Source organism: Bufo bufo, chromosome 5 (genome assembly GCF_905171765.1).
Source record: "Bufo bufo chromosome 5, aBufBuf1.1, whole genome shotgun sequence".
NCBI lineage: Eukaryota > Metazoa > Chordata > Amphibia > Anura > Bufonidae > Bufo > Bufo bufo.
Genome location: NC_053393.1, coordinates 69,096,262 through 69,116,852, shown reverse-complemented (window position 1 = coordinate 69,116,852; position 20,591 = coordinate 69,096,262). Strand labels below are relative to the sequence as shown.

Sequence of the window (20,591 nt, the reverse complement as noted above, 5' to 3'; positions counted from 1 at the left end):
CTTTACCTTGGCGCCTCTAATAAAATTTACCTCAGCTTGTAGCTGGAGAAAATTTTATACATCATTTAGGCCAGAAAACTGGAATAACGTAAATGATGATACATCTGCCGGGGCCCCGTCCACACCACGTCCTCTTTTCAGAAAGTGGTGGAGACGTCAGTTTTTGGAACAGGGGACACTGTAAAAGACCCCCTAATGTGGAGATAAAGGATAATGTCTTATTCAAACATATTCTTACCTTTCACACGCAGATTGGCCCTGATTTATCAAAACTGGTGTACAGGAAAGCTGACTGAGTTGCCCATAGCAACCAATCATATTCTACCTTTCATTTTCCAAAGGAGCTCTGAGAAATGAAAGGTGGAATCTGATTGGTTGCTAAGCCAGTTTTCTTTATACCAGTTTTGATAAATCTCTTCCATTATTTTTTACCGTGCACCACACTGTACAATATTAGGATGTAACGAGCTGCTTAGGATTATTAATTTTATTTCTAATAATTTAGGAAAAGCTGTTTGCCTCCACTAAATATGGGTCTCAGTCGTCAACTTCCCTCGTTGCCCATAGCAACCAGTCAGAGCTCAACTTCCATTTTTCAACAGCAGTTTAAGAGACGAAAGCTAAGCTCTGATTGGTTGCTATGGGCAACAAAGAGCGTCTTACTATTGGGCAGCTTTGATAAATGTTCTATATTTTCCTTATGTGACACAGTGACATAGGTAAGACATTGTGATGTCACAAGCTGTGTTCTGTGAAGGACTTTCATACATCCCAGCGGTGTGTACGCCAGCCATTCAGCCTTCCAGCGTCCCTGTCACCTTGTAAAGATGGAGCTATCCGGCTGCTACGACACAAATCTCTTAAAGAGCGAAAACGATAATTTGAAGCAGCAGAACATAGAGCTGAGGAAGATCCTTCAGTTAACGCAAGAAAATGCAGAACTGAGGAACATCTTGGAGAAATCAAGCCACAATCCTGATGAGCTACAGCTCTGCGGCGTGACAACCAAACACAGAGAGGAAGATTGTAGATACAAGATGGATGGTGCCAAACCCTCAATGGATAGTCATAAACAGCACAAGGAAGAGACCGGACACACCGAGGACTCTAGATGTCAACCAGATGGTGCCAAACAACATGCAGCTATAGGTAAGATGTCAATTCCAGGCTAGCTACAGGGGTGCACGGGTAGTAGTTGCACCATGGCCCTGGTGTCTGGGCACCCAAAGTCCTCTCTGCCACCACAGGGCCGGGATGAAGTATTTTAGTGCCCTAGGCGGAGCAGTTTAAAGTGATATTACTTTCTTATAAATAGATTAATTGCTGTAGGACTGGTGGGTATGGAGGAGGAAGAAGTTAGAGAACACGATAGGGGTCCTGGTTAAAACCAGGGCCATTGTCAGATTCTAATAAATAGATTAAAACATATAAAATAAAAAAAAGACTTACGGGTGACGACAGGGGTGTGTAGCCCCCTCTGCCTCATAGGAAGACATCAGTATTACTATATGGCCAGACTCGGATTGGCCCACAGGGGTACAGGTGAATCCCCCGGTGGGCCCCTAAATAAGGTGGGCCCCCACTCCCTGTACAAGTGGTACATGGCACAATAGACTGACTTGTACTACATACAGCATCTCAACCAGCCTATACATCCGTACAAAGACTGAGAAGATTATTTAACAAACCACCCAGTTTATTATGTTACTGTAGATGCACCATCTGGCTGAGATGACTTCTAGATATAGAAGCAGGCCAGCCAGCTTTCTCTTTCCCCAGAGACCCACTTTCTTGAAGTCACTGCAGGGACCCCCATAATCAATCATCTTGTAGTACCCTGCTGCATGCCGATGTGTGAGCAGGTAATATTTTTCATGTATCCGTGCAGTGGGCCCCCAGATTGAATTTTACTGGTGGGTCCTAGGCACTGCAGTCCAACACTGTATATGGCACATGGTGGATGGGAGACTTTTACAAATTTTGCAAAGCAGACCTCAAGTTTATGCAGACTCCAAACCAGTCTCCAGATTTATACAGAAGCAAGATCAGCCACCAAACATCTAGAGAGACGCAAGATCAGCCACTAAATTTATACAGACAAAAGATCAGACTCCAAATTTATACATACCCCAGATCAGTCCCTAAATGTACAGAAACCATAAATCAGTCCCCAAATTTATACAGATGCCAGATCAGCCCCCAAATTTATACAGACCCCAAATCAGCTCCCCAATTTATACAGACACCAGATCAGCCCTCACATTTATAGATGCCAATCAGCACCCAAATTTTAACAGACCCCAGATCAGTCACAATATTTATGCGACCCCCACTTTTATATAGACCCCAAGTTCATACAGACCTCCAATCAGACCCCTGTTGCCACTATTACACCCCTAGACCCCTAAATGCAGACCTCAGACCATACCAAAAAAGATACTCACCTCTCTTCTCTTATGGGCAGCTTTTTGTGCAGCACTGTGTCTGGGCGCCAGCGGTGCATTGTGATCGGACACTGTGCGGTGCGCCTAGTGCAGCGCAGGCATCTGGAGAAGAAGACCATGGAGCAGGTTCAGCGCTCATTAATTAATTGTGCCCCCCCCCCTTACGGGTAGCGAGGTGGACTCCTGGACGGGTACCTACCCTTGCTTTCTCATCTTCCTTGCCTTGTCATGTAGGATATCCTTAAATCATGACCTGTTGGAGGTACTAGAGTTGAGTAGCATTGTTCTAATGAGTTGTGTACGATACCCAATGGTAAAGTGAATCTAATTTTTTCCTTTCTCTTCCTTTCTTCTAAAATGTCATGGTCCCCCCCATCCCCCCCCCACCCATGACTGGCCGCCTAATAAAGAATGTGGAACACACTCTCCTCAAAGTAAGTGACTTCCATTTTGCATATTACATATATTGTTGAATATTAAGGGTTATTCCCATCTGGACATTTATGGTATATCCACACCTCTGAAACTTTAGGAGGTCTCAGAAGTGGGATCATAAATGTTCAAATGGGAATAGAGAAGAATTACAGCATGCAAAACTTGGGTGGTGCTGTCAATGATACCTTCTATCCTGTCCTGTAATTTTCCGGAAGACAACAGATTGTTGAGGCTTCTTATTCCTTCTGATTCTTCTTGCTGACATAGAGCAAAGAGAATGAAGCTGGCATTACTCTACAGATCTTGGCCGCAAAGAACATGTGGCTGGCTCAACTAATGGGGTGGCATAGGTCTACAAACAGCTTCCGAAACTCATTATTAGCACCATTACATTATGATTTATTGTTTTTACATGTTGTCAATGACTGAAAACCTTCAGAGACCAACTGTGAATGCCAAGTGCATGGTTGCCAACATCCCAAATTTTTCAGGATTGTCCCAGCAAATGTGGCTTGTCCTGGCCTGAATATACAGTTGCGTTCAAAATAATACCAGAGTCAGACATCATTAACCTGATCAATCACTGTTTTTGGTAGAAATGATATTTCTACATGGCTAATAATTTACTAGCAGGTGTAGTAGAGTAATAGAAATCCAACAGACCTAACAGTCATGCCATGCATGCTGCTGATTCTGTGTAATTCAATCACTTATAGAAAGGGGCATGTTAAAAATAATAGCAGTATGGAGTTCCATGAGTGAGGTCATTCATTATTTGAAAAACAGTTGGCAATGATTGCCCTTATTTAAGCAAGGAAGGCAGCAAATGTTGTACATGCTGGTTACAGTGCATTTCTCTCTGAAATTCTGAGGAAAATTGGTCGTTCCAGACATTGTTCAGAAGAACAGTGTACCTTGATTAAAAAGTTGATTGGAGAGGGGAAAATATATAAAGAAGTGCAGAAAATGATAGGCTGCTCAGCTAAAACTATTGCAAATGCTTTAAAATGGCAACCAAAACCTGAAAGACGTGGAAGAAAGAGAAAAACTACCATTCGAATGGATAGAACAATGGCCAAAATGGCAAGGACTCAGCCAACAATCAGCTCTAGGAAGATCAAAGAAGGTCTAAAGTTACCTGTGAGTACTGTTACAATTAGATGACACCTATGTGAAGCCAAGCTATCTGCAAGAAGCCCCCGCAAAGTCCCACTGTTGAAAAAAAGACATGTTCTGAAGAGGTTACAATTTGCCAAAGAGAACATTGACTGGACTAAAGAGAAATGGTGCAACATTTTGTGGACTGATGAAAGTAAGATTGTTCTTTTTGGGTCTAGTCTCCAGAGACAGTTTGTCAGTGAAGCATGGTGGCGCAAGCGTCATGGTATGGGGATGTTTCTCATACTACGGTGTTGGGCCTATTTATCGCATACCAGGGATCATGGATCAGTTTGAATACATCAGAATACTTGAAGTGGTCATGCTGCCTTATGCCGAAGAGGAAATGCCCTTGAAATGGGTGTTCCAACAAGACAACGACCCCAAACACACCAGTAAACGTGCAACATCTTGGTTCCAGACCAACAAGATTGACGTTATGGAGCGGCCAGCCCAATCCCCAGATCTTAAGGGCCGTCTTTGCCGCAGGACAAGAGGGGCAGCTGCCCCGGGCCCAGTTGCTCCTGTGGGCCCAAGGGAGCTCCGTTTCCCGATTCACTATGCAGTCTTCTTCAGAACAACTTACAAGCAAGCACGTCGTCGGCGCCATCACGTGGTAAAGGGGGTGTGTGAGTGTGACTCACCGCAGCCTGGTGAGTGGCGCCGCGGCGGAGCAGCCAGCAGCAGGGACTAAGTGTCCGCCTCCGGAGCTAAAGGGATTGGGTGGTGAGTCACGGACTCACGTGACCACCAGTGACTCACTCACCTTACATAGGCAGATCTGCCACTGCCGCGCCAGGAGGAGGAGGTAGGTAGAGCTGCACGCATATTGACTTTATTTATATTAGGAATTTAGACCGGTCAGTCGGTCAGGTCACCAAATTATTAATTAACCCCATTCATAAATTAGTAGGGGATTATTATAGAGATGGCCCCAGCCCCAGGAGACATAAGGGGTTGGGTTCTCTCTGTCTGCTGCTGAACTGTGGCCTGGGGCCACCCGGCCACATTTACTAATCTTTGCTCAGGGGGGCCCTCATGGTGTGGTGTGGACTGGTCATTTTCACTAAGGAATATAGTTTAACTATTTATGTGCAAAAGAGAAAATAGGAAGTCAGCTCCAATCAGATATCAATCTGCACATAGACCAAGAGTCTTGGTCTATGTGCAGATATCTGATTGGAGCTGACTTAGTGACTTCTTTTTTTCTCTTTTGGACATAAACGGTTAAACTATATTCCTTAGTAAAAATGACCACACCATGAGGGCCCCCCTGAGCAAAGGGTGACACCAGCCATAGCAACGCCACTGCCTCTACCTGTAAGTCGCTGTAGTGCACGGCAGGCTCGCTTTTCTGAAGGAAATGGAACTGTGAACTGTCTGAACTCTTAACGGCTGTACAGTCAGTAGTGGCATGTGACACATGTGGCAATAATAATGTGCCTGGTAAAGACCTGTGTCATGTCATGTGTGATGTGCATCCCAATTATGCCATACATACGTGTGCAGATACTGGTCCTGTACTCCTGTGAGGCTGCAAGGCAGGGGTGTGGTGTGGACCACTCCTGATACTGCATGTGCTTTTGGCGGCTCGGATGCGGACCCATTCACTGTGTGTTGTGTGTTGTGGTGAAGGGGGTGATTGCATGCTAGGGTGTGTGAAGGCGGGATCCAGGGGGCCCAAGTAAATTCTTGCCCAGGGTCCAATCAATATTAAAGACAGCCCTGATCTTAATCCAATGGAAAACTTGTGGGGTGACATAAAAAATGCAGTTTCTGAGGCAAAACCAAGAAATAGAGAAGAACTGTGGAATGTAGTCCAATCATCCTGGGCTGGAATACCTGTTCACAGGGGCCAGAGGTTGGTTGACTCCATGCAGCACAGATGTCCAGCCGTTCTCAGAAACAGCGGTTATACAACTAGATATTAGTGAAGTGATTCAAAGCAAAGCAAAATCTTTAAACATTTTTCAGTTTATATAGGGAATGTTTGAGTTTGTAAAGAAGAATACAAACACTGCTATTTTTCTGAACAGTCAAATATTTACCTTTCTTCATCTTTTTTAGAGGGACAACACAAATTTGATATATTTTTCGTCATGTTTTGATTTGGAATAGAATGTGCAGTGTTCCCAATGCATTTGTGTGTATGGAAATAAAAGTTATTAGAAGGATTTGAGCTTTATTCCCTTTTTTAAACACACTGCTATTATTTTGAACATAACTGTAGGTGGGGCTTATGTAATGCCCACAATGAAGTGGGCAGAGATGAATGCCCCAGATTTACCAAAACAAATGTTGATAAGTAAGGAAGTGGTTTATAAAGTGGTTGTTTAAAATTTGTAGTGGATGGCCTGCTTCTGGGGAATGTGTCTTCAGAAAATGAACTATTGTATAAATCTGTATGAATTTTTGGTGATGTTATTTTAATATCCCATGTCAATATCTATATTTAAACAAAAACCATAAAATCCTGCAGTTTTTTCTCACTGATCACAAGGCCTAATAATAGACGCCACTTCTTGGTCTGTAAAGATCACTTTACTGCAGTTATCTGCTTATCATTACAGGCAGGATTAGAATGGCATATATCACCTCTGTGTATAGATAACACAGAATCCACCATTTACAATAGGTTAGGGCTGTATTATATTAAAAGATTTAGTAGGAGATTGTCGGGAAAGAAGGGTTCCTTCCCAACAATCGTGTGTTCATCAGCAACTGAGACCACTGCTATTACATGCAGCGCTAATGCCATCGCTCGTCACCATACTGAACCATTATTTGCCGGCAGCAGATCGTGATTACACAGCACAACCTACTGCCAGCAAACAATGATTTTTAAGCATGCTAAAGGATTCCGATTACTCTATGAACAAGCGTTTGCTCGTTCATCAGGTAATTGGCGGCAGAATTACACTGCCAGATCATCACTAACGAGCGTTTCTACAAAAGCTCGTTAGCAATTATCTGCCGATCATCGACCAGTGTAAAGGGTATATTAGACTGGCAGATTTTCTGCCTGATAATCGCTAACGAGCGTTCCTATGAGCACTCATTAGCGATCATCTGGCAGTCTAATACTGCCTCCGATTGCCCGATGAATGAGCACATGTTCATTCATAAGGCAATTCAGATCTTTCAGCATGCTGAAAGATCAGGATTTTTCGGCAGCAGATCGTGCTGTGTAATCACGATCTTCCGCCGGCACACCGCTGTCCTGCATGGGGACGAGCGATGGCATATTGATCGCTCCTCCCCATGCTGCGGAGGACATTGGTGCATGTAATAGCAGTGGTGTCCTCTGCGAGCTATCTGGCAACAATCGATTGCATACACCCTTAATACAGCCGATGGTCGGCCAGACCTTATCTCCTGACCTCTGCACAGGTCACAGTGTATGCCTAGAAAACTCCCCTATAGAAGTCAAAGAGGTCCCCTCCTGACCATTGTATTTATGGCCCATGTGGCTGCTGTAAAGCAATTCTCTAAATGCTGTTAAGAACAGCTCAAGCAAGATGGTCACCCTCATAGTTATGTTCAAGAGAAAGGAGCTGATATCTGTGGTGCTAGGGCTGCTGGTACATCCAGTAATATACTCAGTTGGCTAACTGTATATATGGTCCAAGTTAAATAAGGTAAATGTAGACAAGACTCCGGGTCCAGATGGATTACACCAAAGAGTTTTTAAAGAGCTCAGTTCAGTCATTGCTGTGCCCCTGTTTATAATTTTTAAAGATTCTCTAGGTACTGGTACAGTGCCAAGTGATTGGCGCAAGGCAATGTGGTGCCCATATTGAAAAAAGGATCTAGGTCCTCCACAGGTAATTATAGACCAGTTACCGTATTTTTCGCCCTATAAGATGCACCGGCCCATAAGAAAAAAAATATTTTTCATCAGATCTCAGATCAGGCCAGCAATCAGACCCCAATGTTAATCAGACCTCATCTGACAGCCCAAATCAGACCCCCAATGTTAATAATCCCCTTAATCAGACCTCAGATCAGACCCCCAATGTTAATAAGACCCCAGTAAGACCTCAGATCAGACCCCCATGTCTGAGATCAGCCCCCCATGCCATTTATGAGCCCGCATTATGAGCCCCTATGCCATTTATGAGCCCCCATTAGTCCCATGCCAGTTATGAGCCCCCATGCCAGTTATGAGGCCCAGTGCCATTTATGACCCCCTCATGCCAATTATGAGCCCCCATTATGAGCCTCCAGTGCCATTTATTATGCCCCCAGTGCCATTTATTATGCCCCCACTATGAGCACCAGTGCCACAGAGCAAATACAATAAAAAAAAACACTTACCTCTCCTTCTGCTGGACGCCGCCACTCCTCACCTCCACTTCTTCCTGCTGTCGGCTGTGCTGTGACCCGGCGCACACACCGTGAGGTCACAGCACACCCTTATACTGTGCTCAGCCTTCACAGCGAACAGCCGAGGACAAGGAAGCGGTGAATACAGAGCCTTCACCGATTCCCAGTCCTCCGGTACAAATGAGCACTTCCAAAATGGAAGCGCTTCATTAGTATTCACCCCATAAGATGTAATATTACCACTTTACAAAGTGTTGGTGCGGCCTCATCTGGAATATGCAGTTCAGTTCTGGGCACCAGTCCATAGAAAGGAGCAGCTGGAAAAAGTACAGAGGAGAGCGACTAAACTGATAAGGGCCATGGAAGGTCTTAGTTATGAAGAAAGATTAAAATAAATTACATTTATTTAGTCTTGAGAAGAGATGTCTAAGGGGTGTAGGAAGGCGCAAGGGTCCGTCATTGACGGAAGGTATGTGTCACCGAGATTCCTGGCCTCGGTGAGGTAAGAGACGGTAATTTCATGTGTCAGCGGCAGCTAGTGCTGGTTGACATGGTTTTGCTATTTAGTGTGGCTGTAAAGCCGATCCGGGCCAGCTCTTACTGGGAGCAGCCAAAGTGCAGGGTGGGTGGCTCCTCCCCACGTTCCAGGCCGGATCTTGGTTTGGGCTATAAAACACAGGCAGCACTGTCAGGTGGTAGGAATTTACTCCTTTCTGACAGTGAAGCTCTGTCAGTCTCTGTTTTGGGACCTGGGAGTTTGGGCCTGGGTAAAGGCCTGCTACCTTGTTGGCATGAGAAGAGGTGGTTTCTGCTATGTCCAAGGACTTCTGCATTGCTGCATGGTGTGAACAAACATAAGACTCAAGGTGACTGTTTTCTTTGAAACTGACTTTTTGTTTTGCTTATACTTATGTGTGAATAAACACTGAACTGTTAAAGTTAAAGGGATTCTGTCACCTCGTATAACACAAATTCGGATTTTAAACCAGTCATGCTCCACAGCTTACCTTGAATCGGCTGTGCTGTTCTATATTGTAATCCGTCCAGTAGTTTTGCAGAAAAACGACTTTTATAATTATGCTAATTAACCTTGAAGGTGCCCAGAGGGGCGTTATGTTCCCCTTTGTGTGCCCAGTAACGCCCCTCTTACAGTGCCCAAAACGCCCTTCTCCAGAATCCCTAACCGCCCACAGCGTCTCATCCCTCTCCTCCCCCTCCTCCCCCTCCCTGACGGCCGAGCGAAGTCTCGCGCAGATGCAGTACCCACTGAGGGCTGCGCCAGTGCGATTTGCTGGAGACTGAGGGAAGAGCGAGCATCGGACGTCACTGGGCTCGGCGCATGCCCAGTGACGACGATGAAGCTCCTGCCCTCAGTCTCCAGCAAATCGCACTGGCGCAGCCCTCAGTGGGTACTGCATCTGCGCGAGACTTTGCTCGGCCGTCAGGGAGGGGGAGGAGGGGGAGGAGAGGGATGAGACGCTGTGGGCGGTTAGGGATTCTGGAGAAGGGCGTTTTGGGCACTGTAAGAGGGGCATTACTGGGCACACAAAGGGGAACATAACGCCCCTCTGGGCACCTTCAGGGTTAATTTGCATAATTATAAAAGTCGTTTTTCTGCAAAACTACTGGACGGATTACAATATAGAACAGCACAGCCGATTCAAGGTAAGCTGTGGAGCATGACTGGTTTAAAATCCGAATTTGGGTTATGAGAGGTGACAGAATCCCTTTAAAGACGTTGTCGTTGCCTCTATACTGTGTCCGCAAGCCTGTCTACCAGAGCAAATCCCCACAATGGGTGTCTGATGCGGGAAAACACAATTTTTTTGTTTTCCCCGGCACAAGTGCATGTCCTACATTAAGCCGGCAAAGTTATGACCCGTGTCCCCTGACAAAATGGAGGCGGTCGTGAAGGCCCTCGTGGAGGCTAACTTGCTGCAGTGGGAGGCTAACAAGCAGCAGCAGGAAACTAACCAGCTGCTATTGCAACATGTGATGGCATTGCAAGCGGCAGGAGCATCCCTGAACGTCCACGATGCCCGGAAAGCTGTCCGTGCGGCGATCCCTAATATGGCGACAAGACCTATTTGGCGGTGTTCGAAAAGGTGGCCGTGAGGGAAAAGTCACCCCGAGACCAGTGGGCTGAGGTCGTCGTTCCGTTCCTGGCATCTGGACCCCAGCAAGTTTTTTTCGATCTCCCCGATGATCAAGCGGCTGACTTCCTGATCGTAAAAGGTGAGATCCTGGCGAGACTGGGGGTGAATGTGTTGGTCCGGGCCCAGCGAGTGCATCAGTGGGAATTTAACCCGGTTGAACCCGCCAGACCGCAGTATTATGACCTGTTACACCGTTTGCAAAAATGGCTGCAGCCTGACGTACTGACCCCCACTTCTATGCTGGACCGTCTCTTGGCGGATGTGTTCTGAAGGGATTTGCCGTACCTCTTCCAGCACTGGATCAGCCAGGTGTCTCAGGGTAATGCCACGAGTGCTACGAGGCCACCAAAAATCTACAGGGGGATTCTTTTGGGAGGGGGCCAGTCAAACCCCGGAAATCTCCACCCCAGACCCGGTGGCCGGTGGCAGCCAAGCCCGCCTGGGGCATACCCCCTGTAGACCCAGCCTCGGTGGTATACTGGTGATGTCAGGAGCCTGCACACATAAAGGCCGACTGTCCCTATCGGGGTGAACCCATGGACACCAACTATGGCTACCGCCACTCATTATATGCCAGGAAGTTGTGTGCCACAGGAACCTCAGAGACTATAGACAATAGCCACCTGTGCCAGGTGGAAGTGGGGGACACTCTAGTGGTGGCTCTGCTGGATTCAGGGAGCCTAGTGTCCCTGGTAAGAGCTGCCCTGGTATAGCCCGCTGAGTATACTGGCCAAAAGGTCGGCGTAGTGTGTATACATAGAGACTTAAAGGACTATCCCACCGCCCTGGTCTCTCTATCAATGGTGGCCGGCAGGTGGACTCATGAGGTGGCTGTTGCCACAAAATTACAGTATGGACTCATAATTCTCCCAGTTTCCCGGCACTGTGGCCGGTTAATAAAGTTACTGATACCCGGGAGACAGACGCAACCCTAGCAGAGTGGCCCGACTCAGGGGGGAGACCAAAACCATGGTAACCTGAGTCCGAAGGGCCAGCGGTAGGGGTGACCTCCACTTCGGTGGAAGAGGGGGAGACAACCCCGCTAAGTGTGATGGTGGGAGACGTGGAGGACTTGCCGCCGGGTCCGGAGTTGGCAGACCTCAACGTCTCCGGAGATAATCGCAGCGCACAGCTCATAGCTGGCTATGAGCTGTGCGCTGCGATTGGCCAGCGCTGCAGCAAGGGACACGCCTCATACAAAAAATCAGTCCAGTGAGCGCAGACACCGGAGCCTATACCGGGCGAACGGAGCGGCACCCAGACATACTAGTAAGTGCAGGGGGACCTCTGGGCGCCGCTCTGCCCACTGATATAGTTTGTTTTTAGTTTGTATACAAGTGAAAGGTCCTCTTTAAGGTTACAATACCTTCTTTTCCTAGCTGTCTTCACTACTGGCTTTGCAAGGTGGCTGCAGGTTTCTCCCAGGAGGTGCTGTCCTACTACTGGGGTAGCTCATCTGTGTTGGCTGGATGACTGGTCTCCAGGCAGACTGTACTCTTCCTAGCCTCCTAGTGCAACTAGAAACCAGGACTATCTAGCTGCATGTCAGGAGGAGGCTCTCAGCATATCTCGGGCTGGTGCCTTCTCACTTCTGTCTCCACAGACTCCTGACTATGACCTGCCTCCTCCCTGTCTGGGCCTGGACATTTATACTAGGGGATCCCTATCTCCCTCTAGTGTCTAGGATGCCTAACTACACCCTATTAGGCCTGCTATGCATGACACAGGGGAAAACATTGCATGTAAAAATACATAGAAAAATACATTAAAGCACACAGTTAAATGTAATATTACTGTCCCTTGTGAGCAGGAGTAACACGTCACCCAATTGACCCTTGTGTAGTGCCCACGCATACCTAGTGGGACACTACACATACATCAGCCAAACTTATAGCTAAGGAGTTAATGGAGATGTTTTCTCGAGTGGGTCTGCCTAAGGAGGTTCTGACTGACCAAGGGACCCCGTTTATGTCCTAGGTCATGAGGGAACTTCTTCTGCCCTATCTCATGTTCGCAGTGCGAGAATTGCCCCAGGCCTTTACTGGGTTCTCGCCCTTCGAACTGCTATACGGTAGACACCCTCTCGGTCTGTTGGATGTGGCCAAAGAGGTGTGGGAACAACAACCCACACCGCACAAAAGTGTTGCTGAATACGTCACCCAGATGCAAGGACGGATGGAAACAGTGTTACCTCTGGTTAGGGAGCATATGGAGACAGCATAGCGAGCCCAGAGTAGGATCTATAATCGGCAGGCTCGGGTCCGGAACTTTAACCCGGGTGATCTGGTGTTGGTTCTGGTACCGACTGTAGACAGTAAGTTCCTAGCTAGGTGGCAGGGGCCCTACGAGGTACTTGAAAGAATTGGAGAAGTAGATTACAAGGTACACCAGCCAGGGAGGCAAAGGCCAGAGCAGGTGTACCATGTGAATCTGCTCAAACCATGGAGAGAAAGTCAGCCCACGACCAGAGTTCTTAGGGGGAGCGGTTTTGGCCCCTCTGTCTGTAGCAAGGGAAGTGGCTGCCACAGTGAAAATTGCTGACAGCCTCTCTTCTAAACAGGCTCAGGAAGCCAGGGAGTTCATTAGTCGGAACACGGATGTATTCTCGGACCTCCTTGGACCAGGGGCGTACCTAGAGCATTTGGCACCCGGGGCGAACCCTTTGTTTGGCAAAACCCCCCCCCCTTCCCCAAGAAAATTAAGAAAACATGCACAAACTTTTTTCAATGTTTTCAATAATATTTATAAATAAAAATAAAACCCCTTAATAAAATAAACCTCTGCACACCCCCTTAACGAAATAAATCCATTAACCCCCCTTAATAAAACCCATTAACCACCCCTTAATAGACCCCTTAACCCTTCCTTAATAAAATAAAAACCTGCACCCCCTTAAACCCCAGTATAATAAACATTGGTGGCGCAGTGCGCCCCCCCAACATAATAAACATTGGTGGCGGAGTGCGCCCCCCCTCCCTAGTATAATAAACATATAAACATTGGTGGTGCAGTGCGCCCCCCCCCCAACACCCTAGTATAATAAACATTGGTGGCGCAGTGTGCCCCCCCAACATAATAAACATTGGTGGGCAGTGCGCCCCCCCTCCCTAGCATAATAAACATATAAACATTGGTGGTGCAGTGCGCCCCCCCCAACATCCCAGTATAATAAACATTGGTGGCACAGTGCGCCCCCCCCAACATAATAAACATTGGTGGGCAGTGCCAATGAGGGTTAAAAAAATAAATAAAAATTAACTCACCACCTCCAATTGATCGCGTAGCAGCCGGTCTCCTGTACTTTCTTCAGGACCTGTCAAAGGACCTGTGGTGATGTCACTGAGCTCATCACATGATACATCACATGATCCATCACCATGGTAATGGACCATGTGATAGAGGCTGCAGCTCAGTGACGTCACCACAGGTCCTGAAGAAATTACAAGGAGACCGGCAGCAGCTACGCGATCAATTGGAGGAGGTGAGTTAATTTTTAATTTTTTAACCCTCATTGGCACTGCCCACTGCCCACCAATGTTTATTATACTGGGGGGGGGCCGCACTCAATGTTTATTATACTGGGGGGGGGGCGCACTCAATGTTTATTATACTGGGGGGGCCGCACTCAATGTTTATTATACTGGGGGGGCCGCACTCAATGTTTATTATACTGGGGTGGGGCCGCACTCAATGTTTATTATACTGGGGGGGGGGGCCGCACTCAATGTTAATGAAGATATCTTCATTGGTGGCGCAGTGGCCACAGCCCCTCCCCCGGCCCTGTCCCTCTTCTTATTGGCCGCGGCGGCAGCAGCACAGGGGGAGAGACCATCTGGAGCCCTGCCCCTATCACAGCGCCACGCCTGGCCCACTCGCCACATTTTTTTTATTTTTTTATCCTCAGTCGCGGCGGGCCCCCAGTGGCGTAGGGCCCCATAGCCATTGCTATGGCTGCTATGGCGATCCCTACGCCACTGGCACCCCCCTTGTGAGTGGCACCCGGGGCGGGCCGCCCCCCCCCCGCCCCCCCCTTGGTACGCCACTGCCTTGGACGCACGTCCATAATCCGGCATGACATTATCACTGAGCCTCAGGCAAAAGTCTGGTTAAAACCATACCGGGTACCCGAGGCTTCGTGACAAGCCATTGCAGAGGAAGTGCAGCTAATGCTCCAGCTAGGTGTCGTCGAGGAGTCAAAAAGTGAATGGGCCAGTCCGATAGTCTTAATACCCAAGCCGGATGGGACATTGTGGTTCTGTAACGACTTCCGCAAACTGAGTGAGGTGTCCAAGTTTGACGCATATCCCATGCCCAGAGTAGATGAGCTTATTGAGAAGTTTGGCCAAGCTCGGTATTTTTCTGTGTTGGACCTCACCAAAGGGTACTGGCAGGTACCCTTGACGGAGGCTGCCAAGTAAAAAACGGCTTTTATCACACCAGAGGGGCTGTATCAGTACTAGGTATTACCCTTTGGTCTACATGGCCCTCCCGCCATGTTTCAAAGGCTAATGGACATTGTACTATGTCCACATCATCGGTACGCTTCGGCGTACCTGGACGATATTGTTATCCATAGCACCGGACTGGGAAAGTCACCTATCTAAAGTACAGGCTGTAGTGGACTCCCTTAGGAAGGCTGGCTTAACCGCTAACCAAAAAAAGTGCGCAATAGGGTTAGAAGAGACCAAGTACCTGGGGTATGTAATTAGGCGCGGAATGATCAAACCTCAGGTGAACAAAATTGAGGCAATTAGGAATTGGCCCCGACCTGTCACTACTCGGCAAGTAAAGTCCTTCCTGGGTATGGTGGGGTACTATATGAGGTTTGTCCCCAATTTTGCTACAGTCGCCGCACCATTGACAGACCTTTTGAAGGGACGTAAGTCAGTGACGATTAAGTGGAATGAACAGGCGGAAAAAGCTTTCTCCACTTTGAAGTCTGCCCTGTGAGGGTCCCTGGCATTGGTGACACCTGACTTTAAGAGGGAATTTGTGGTACAGACCGATGCCTCTGAAGTAGGCCTTGGGGCTGTACTCTCTCAGGACATCAATGGGGAGGAACATCCTGTTGTTTTCCTGAGCCGAAAGCTTACCCCAGCCGAGACTAGGTACAGTATAGTGGAGAGAGAGTGCCTGGCCATCAAATGGGCACTCGAGCCTGCTATTATCTGTTGGGGAAAAAGTTCTGTCTGGTTACCGACCACTCCCCTCTCAAGTGGATGAGCCAAGCCAAAGAGAGGAATGCTCGGGTCACCAGGTGGTTCTTGTCATTACAGAACTTTAAGTTCTCAGTGGAACACAGGGCAGGCCGCTTACAGGGAAATGTGGATGCCCTGTCACGGGTACACTGTCTGGCAAGTGTTGACCACCTCAGGCTTGAACAAAGAGAGAGGTATGTAGGAAGGCAAAAGGTTCCGTCATTGACGGAAGGTATATGTCACCGAGATTCCTGGCCTCGGTGAGGTAAGAGACGGTAATTTCATGTTTCAGCGGCAGCTAGTGCCTGCTGACATGGTTTTGCTATTTTGTATGGCTGTAAAGCCGATCCGGGCCGGCTCTTACTGGTAGCAGCCAAAGGGCAGGGTGGGTGACTTCTCCCCACGTTCCAGGCCAGGTCTTGGTTTGGGCTATAAAACACAGGCAGCACTGTCAGGTGGTAGGAATTTACTCCTCTCTGACAGTGAAGCTCTGTTAGTCTCTGTGTTGGGACCTGGGAGTTTGGGCCTGGGCAAAGGGCTGCTACCTTGTTGGCATGAGAGCAGGTGGTTTCTGCTATGTCCAAGGACTTCTGCATTGCTGCATGGTGTGAACAAACACCAGACTCAAGGTGACTGTTTTCCTTGAAACTGACTTTTTGTTTTGCTTATCCTTATGTGTGAATAAACACCGAACTGTTTAAGTTAAAGACATTGTCATTGCCTCTACAGGGAGTGCAGAATTATTAGGCAAGTTGTATTTTTGAGGATTAATTTTATTATTGAACAACAACCATGTTCTCAATGAACCCAAAAAACTCATTAATATCAAAGCTGAATATTTTTGGAAGTAGTTTTTAGTTTGTTTTTAGTTTTAGCTATTTTAGGGGGATATCTGTGTGTGCAGGTGACTATTACTGTGCATAATTATTAGGCAACTTAACAAAAAACAAATATATACCCATTTCAATTATTTATTTTTACCAGTGAAACCAATATAACATCTCAACATTCACAAATATACATTTCTGACATTCAAAAACAAAACAAAAACAAATCAGTGACCAATATAGCCACCTTTCTTTGCAAGGACACTCATAAGCCTGCCATCCATGGATTCTGTCAGTGTTTTGATCTGTTCACCATCAACATTGCGTGCAGCAGCAACTCCCAGACATTAAAACAGCCTCCCAGACACTGTTCAGAGAGGTGTACTGTTTTCCCTCCTTGTAAATCTCACATTTGATGATGGACCACAGGTTCTCAATGGGGTTCAGATCAGGTGAACAAGGAGGCCATGTCATTAGATTTTCTTCTTTTATACCCTTTCTTGCCAGCCACGCTGTGGAGTACTTGGACGCGTGTGATGGAGCATTGTCCTGCATGAAAATCATGTTTTTCTTGAAGGATGCAGACTTCTTCCTGTACCACTGCTTGAAGAAGGTGTCTTCCAGAAACTGGCAGTAGGACTGGGAGTTGAGCTTGACTCCATCCTCAACCCTAAAAGGCCCCACAAGCTCATCTTTGATGATACCAGCCCAAACCAGTACTCCACCTCCACCTTGCTGGCGTCTGAGTCGGACTGGAGCTCTCTGCCCTTTACCAATCCAGCCACGGGCCCATCCATCTGGCCCATCAAGACTCACTCTCATTTCATCAGTCCATAAAACCTTAGAAAAATCAGTCTTGAGATATTTCTTGGCCCAGTCTTGACGTTTCAGCTTGTGTGTCTTGTTCAGTGGTGGTCGTCTTTCAGCCTTTCTTACCTTGGCCATGTCTCTGAGTATTGCACACCTTGTGCTTTTGGGCACTCCAGTGATGTTGCAGCTCTGAAATATGGCCAAACTGGTGGCAAGTGGCATCTTGGCAGCTGCACGCTTGACTTTTCTCAGTTCATGGGCAGTTATTTTGCGCCTTGGTTTTTCCACACGCTTCTTGCGACCCTGTTGACTATTTTGAATGAAACGCTTGATTGTTCGATGATCACGCTTCAGAAGCTTTGCAATTTTAAGAGTGCTGCATCCCTCTGCAAGATATCTCACTATTTTTGACTTTTCTGAGCCTGTCAAGTCCTTCTTTTGAACCATTTTGCCAAAGGAAAGGAAGTTGCCTAATAATTATGCACACCTGATATAGGGTGTTGATGCCATTAGACCACACCCCTTCTCATTACAGAGATGCACATCACCTAATATGCTTAATTGGTAGTAGGCTTTCGAGCCTATACAGCTTGGAGTAAGACAACATGCATAAAGAGGATGATGTGGTCAAAATACTCATTTGCCTAATAATTCTGCATGCAGTGTATACTATGTCCGCAAGCCTGTCTACCAGAGCAAATCCCCACAGGGGGGACATGATTAATCTATACAAATATATAAATGGGCCATACAAAAAATATGGTGAAAAACTGTTCCATGTCAAATGCCCTCGAAAGACAAGGGAGCACTGCCTCAGACTGGAGAAGAAAAAGTTCAGTCTCCAGAAGCGTCAAAACTTCTTTACTGTAAGAACTGTGAACCTGTGGAATAGACTTCCTCAGGACGTGGTCACACAGGAACAGTGGACAATTTTGAAAAGGGTTTAGATTAATTCTTAAAAGTAAATTACATTAATGCTTATAAAAATGTATAGAAATCTGAGTCTCACTTCCTTCTGGTATTCGCGTCCCCACCTATGCCTTGGTTGAACTTGATGGACTTATGTCTTTTTTTTAACCGTATTAACTATGTATATAAGAAAAAAAAAGATATGTTTTGCTATCTGGTTTTAATTGGCAGAAAAAAATTTAGATGACACATTTCCTTTTGCAAAATTCCTACTTGTTAGAAGGATCCCTTGACAATAAGGCGATCACAATGTTTCACCTTCTGGGAAACTAGAAATCAACTATAGTCTATCAGTAATGCTGGGTTTACACGGCCCGATTGTAGGGGCAGATTATCGAGGACGAACGTTCCTGCGAATACTCGTTCCCGATAGTCTGCCCGTCTAAAGGTGCAGCCGATCACCCAATGAGCGAGCAAAAGGCTCGTTCATCGGGTGAAACTGTCGTTCCTGCAGGCAAGTAAATTATCGTTCCCAGACAGAAGATCGTGCTGTCTAAACAGATCGTGCTGTCTGCTGCCCAGAAACAATGCAGCTGTATGAGGACAGGCGACAGGGGTAGCGATTGCCTGTTCTCATAGTATAGAGATGATCGCTGCATGTAAATGCAGAACTTCACCCCCACTGAACAAGCAGCTAGTTGTTGAGAAGAAACACTTCCTTCCCGATAATCGGCTTCTCCTCGGGCTATGTAAACCCAGCTTAAGTGCTCTACTTCCCTGCAGTGCCACCACAGGAGAAATTTAGCATTACACACTGATTATTTAAATCAGTGGGTGGTCTGTGTAATGCAGGACAGGACAGGTCCTCCAAAGAGAGAGAGATGCTCTGTCACCACTTTCCACTGAGGTCAAAAGAAAATAATCAGATATAGCACAGGAAAGCAATGTCATAAGGATCTTCTCAAATTTGAAGCTCACTACCACACCCAAACCAGAGTCTGTAAAAGAAAAGTTCTCTTTTTTTGATATATCGCTCTGCAAATGTGTGTATCGTTGCAACTAATGGTAACTCTGTCCTTCACAGATTCTCACGAGCTCCATCTCATGCAACGTATCATAGGGGAGATCGCCTTTCAGCTTGACCGTAGGATTCTAACAAATATCTTTCCGTATCACGGGAGATTGTATGGGGTCACTGTGGCCAACATCGCACAGAAGATAACGGAGGTACTACCAGGGATACAGCTGAGCAACAAAAACACCCCAACAAAAACACCCCAACACCTAACATAAATAGAAACAACACATGGACTCATTCAAATAAGGGTATGCCCATATGTTAAACTTTAACCTACAAATATGTTCCACAAAAGGAACCCAGGGACACCATGCCCAATATAGTATCACAAAAATATTAAATTTATTAAATACAAAATTACATGCTTAAAAACATAAATAGGACAAACATCAGAAATGGGTAACAATGACTACAATTGCCATACCAGGTCACTGGCCACTGACTTCAGTGCCCCCAAAAAAGATGTATAGCATCTCAAAAAGTAATAACAGGGGGGAACATGTGGGATAGAGTAACAATAATAGTTAATGTAAGTAGCCAGAAAATGACTATACATCAATATAGGAGGGGGATGTCCTACTGAAACCTCAAATACCTCTATAAAGTCAGGCTACATAAATAGAAATCATAAGTAAAACTCCCACCAACAAGACCCACCTGTAGACATGATCGAGGGAAATTAATCCAGAAATGGTCAGAAAACACCTCCTCAGAATCTCATGCTCTACCGACTGAGCTAGTCGGTAGAGCATGAGACTCTGAGGCTTTTTACTTTTTGACATACATCTAGCAAAAGTGATGACTTTCTTCCATTTTCCATTGATTTTACACATTCTTGGTCATTTGCTACACTCACCTACTCTACTTCTTTTTGTCAGGCATCTACAGACCATGAGTCAGGAAAGGTTCATGAGAAGAAGAAGGCTGAAATGATGCAGAGATATGAAGATATAATGAACCTGATGAAGCAGTATGGTTATGATGTAGCTGTCCATCCAACCTTCTCAGAGAACCTAGTTAATGTGTATGGAATCATGAAGGAGTACCCACCTTCAAATTCTCCTGAAATGCGCAGCTTATGTGACCCCGCCAACTTGAAGAAGATTGCTTACAGTGCTGTGCCATCCTCTGACCTGGAAAACGTCCTCATTCTGCTCAAATGTCTATCTAAGTTATCCAGACGTGATGGCAAACCAGTATTCCTACACTAAGAACAACAGTAACTTGTGTACTGTTACTTAGCACGGCAG

General features: G+C 46.5%; 1 protein-coding gene across 1 annotated transcript; it reads left to right on the top strand.

Moving 5' to 3' along the window:
• The first annotated feature begins 827 nt into the window (after positions 1–827).
• Positions 828–20,552, top strand: LOC121002384 (speriolin-like protein). The gene is made up of 4 exons (XM_040433846.1): positions 828–1,149; positions 2,855–2,878; positions 19,348–19,490; positions 20,220–20,552. Exons 1-4 carry the CDS (start codon positions 828–830, stop codon positions 20,550–20,552), a joined length of 822 nt encoding a protein of 273 aa, XP_040289780.1.
• The last annotated feature ends 39 nt before the right edge of the window (positions 20,553–20,591 follow it).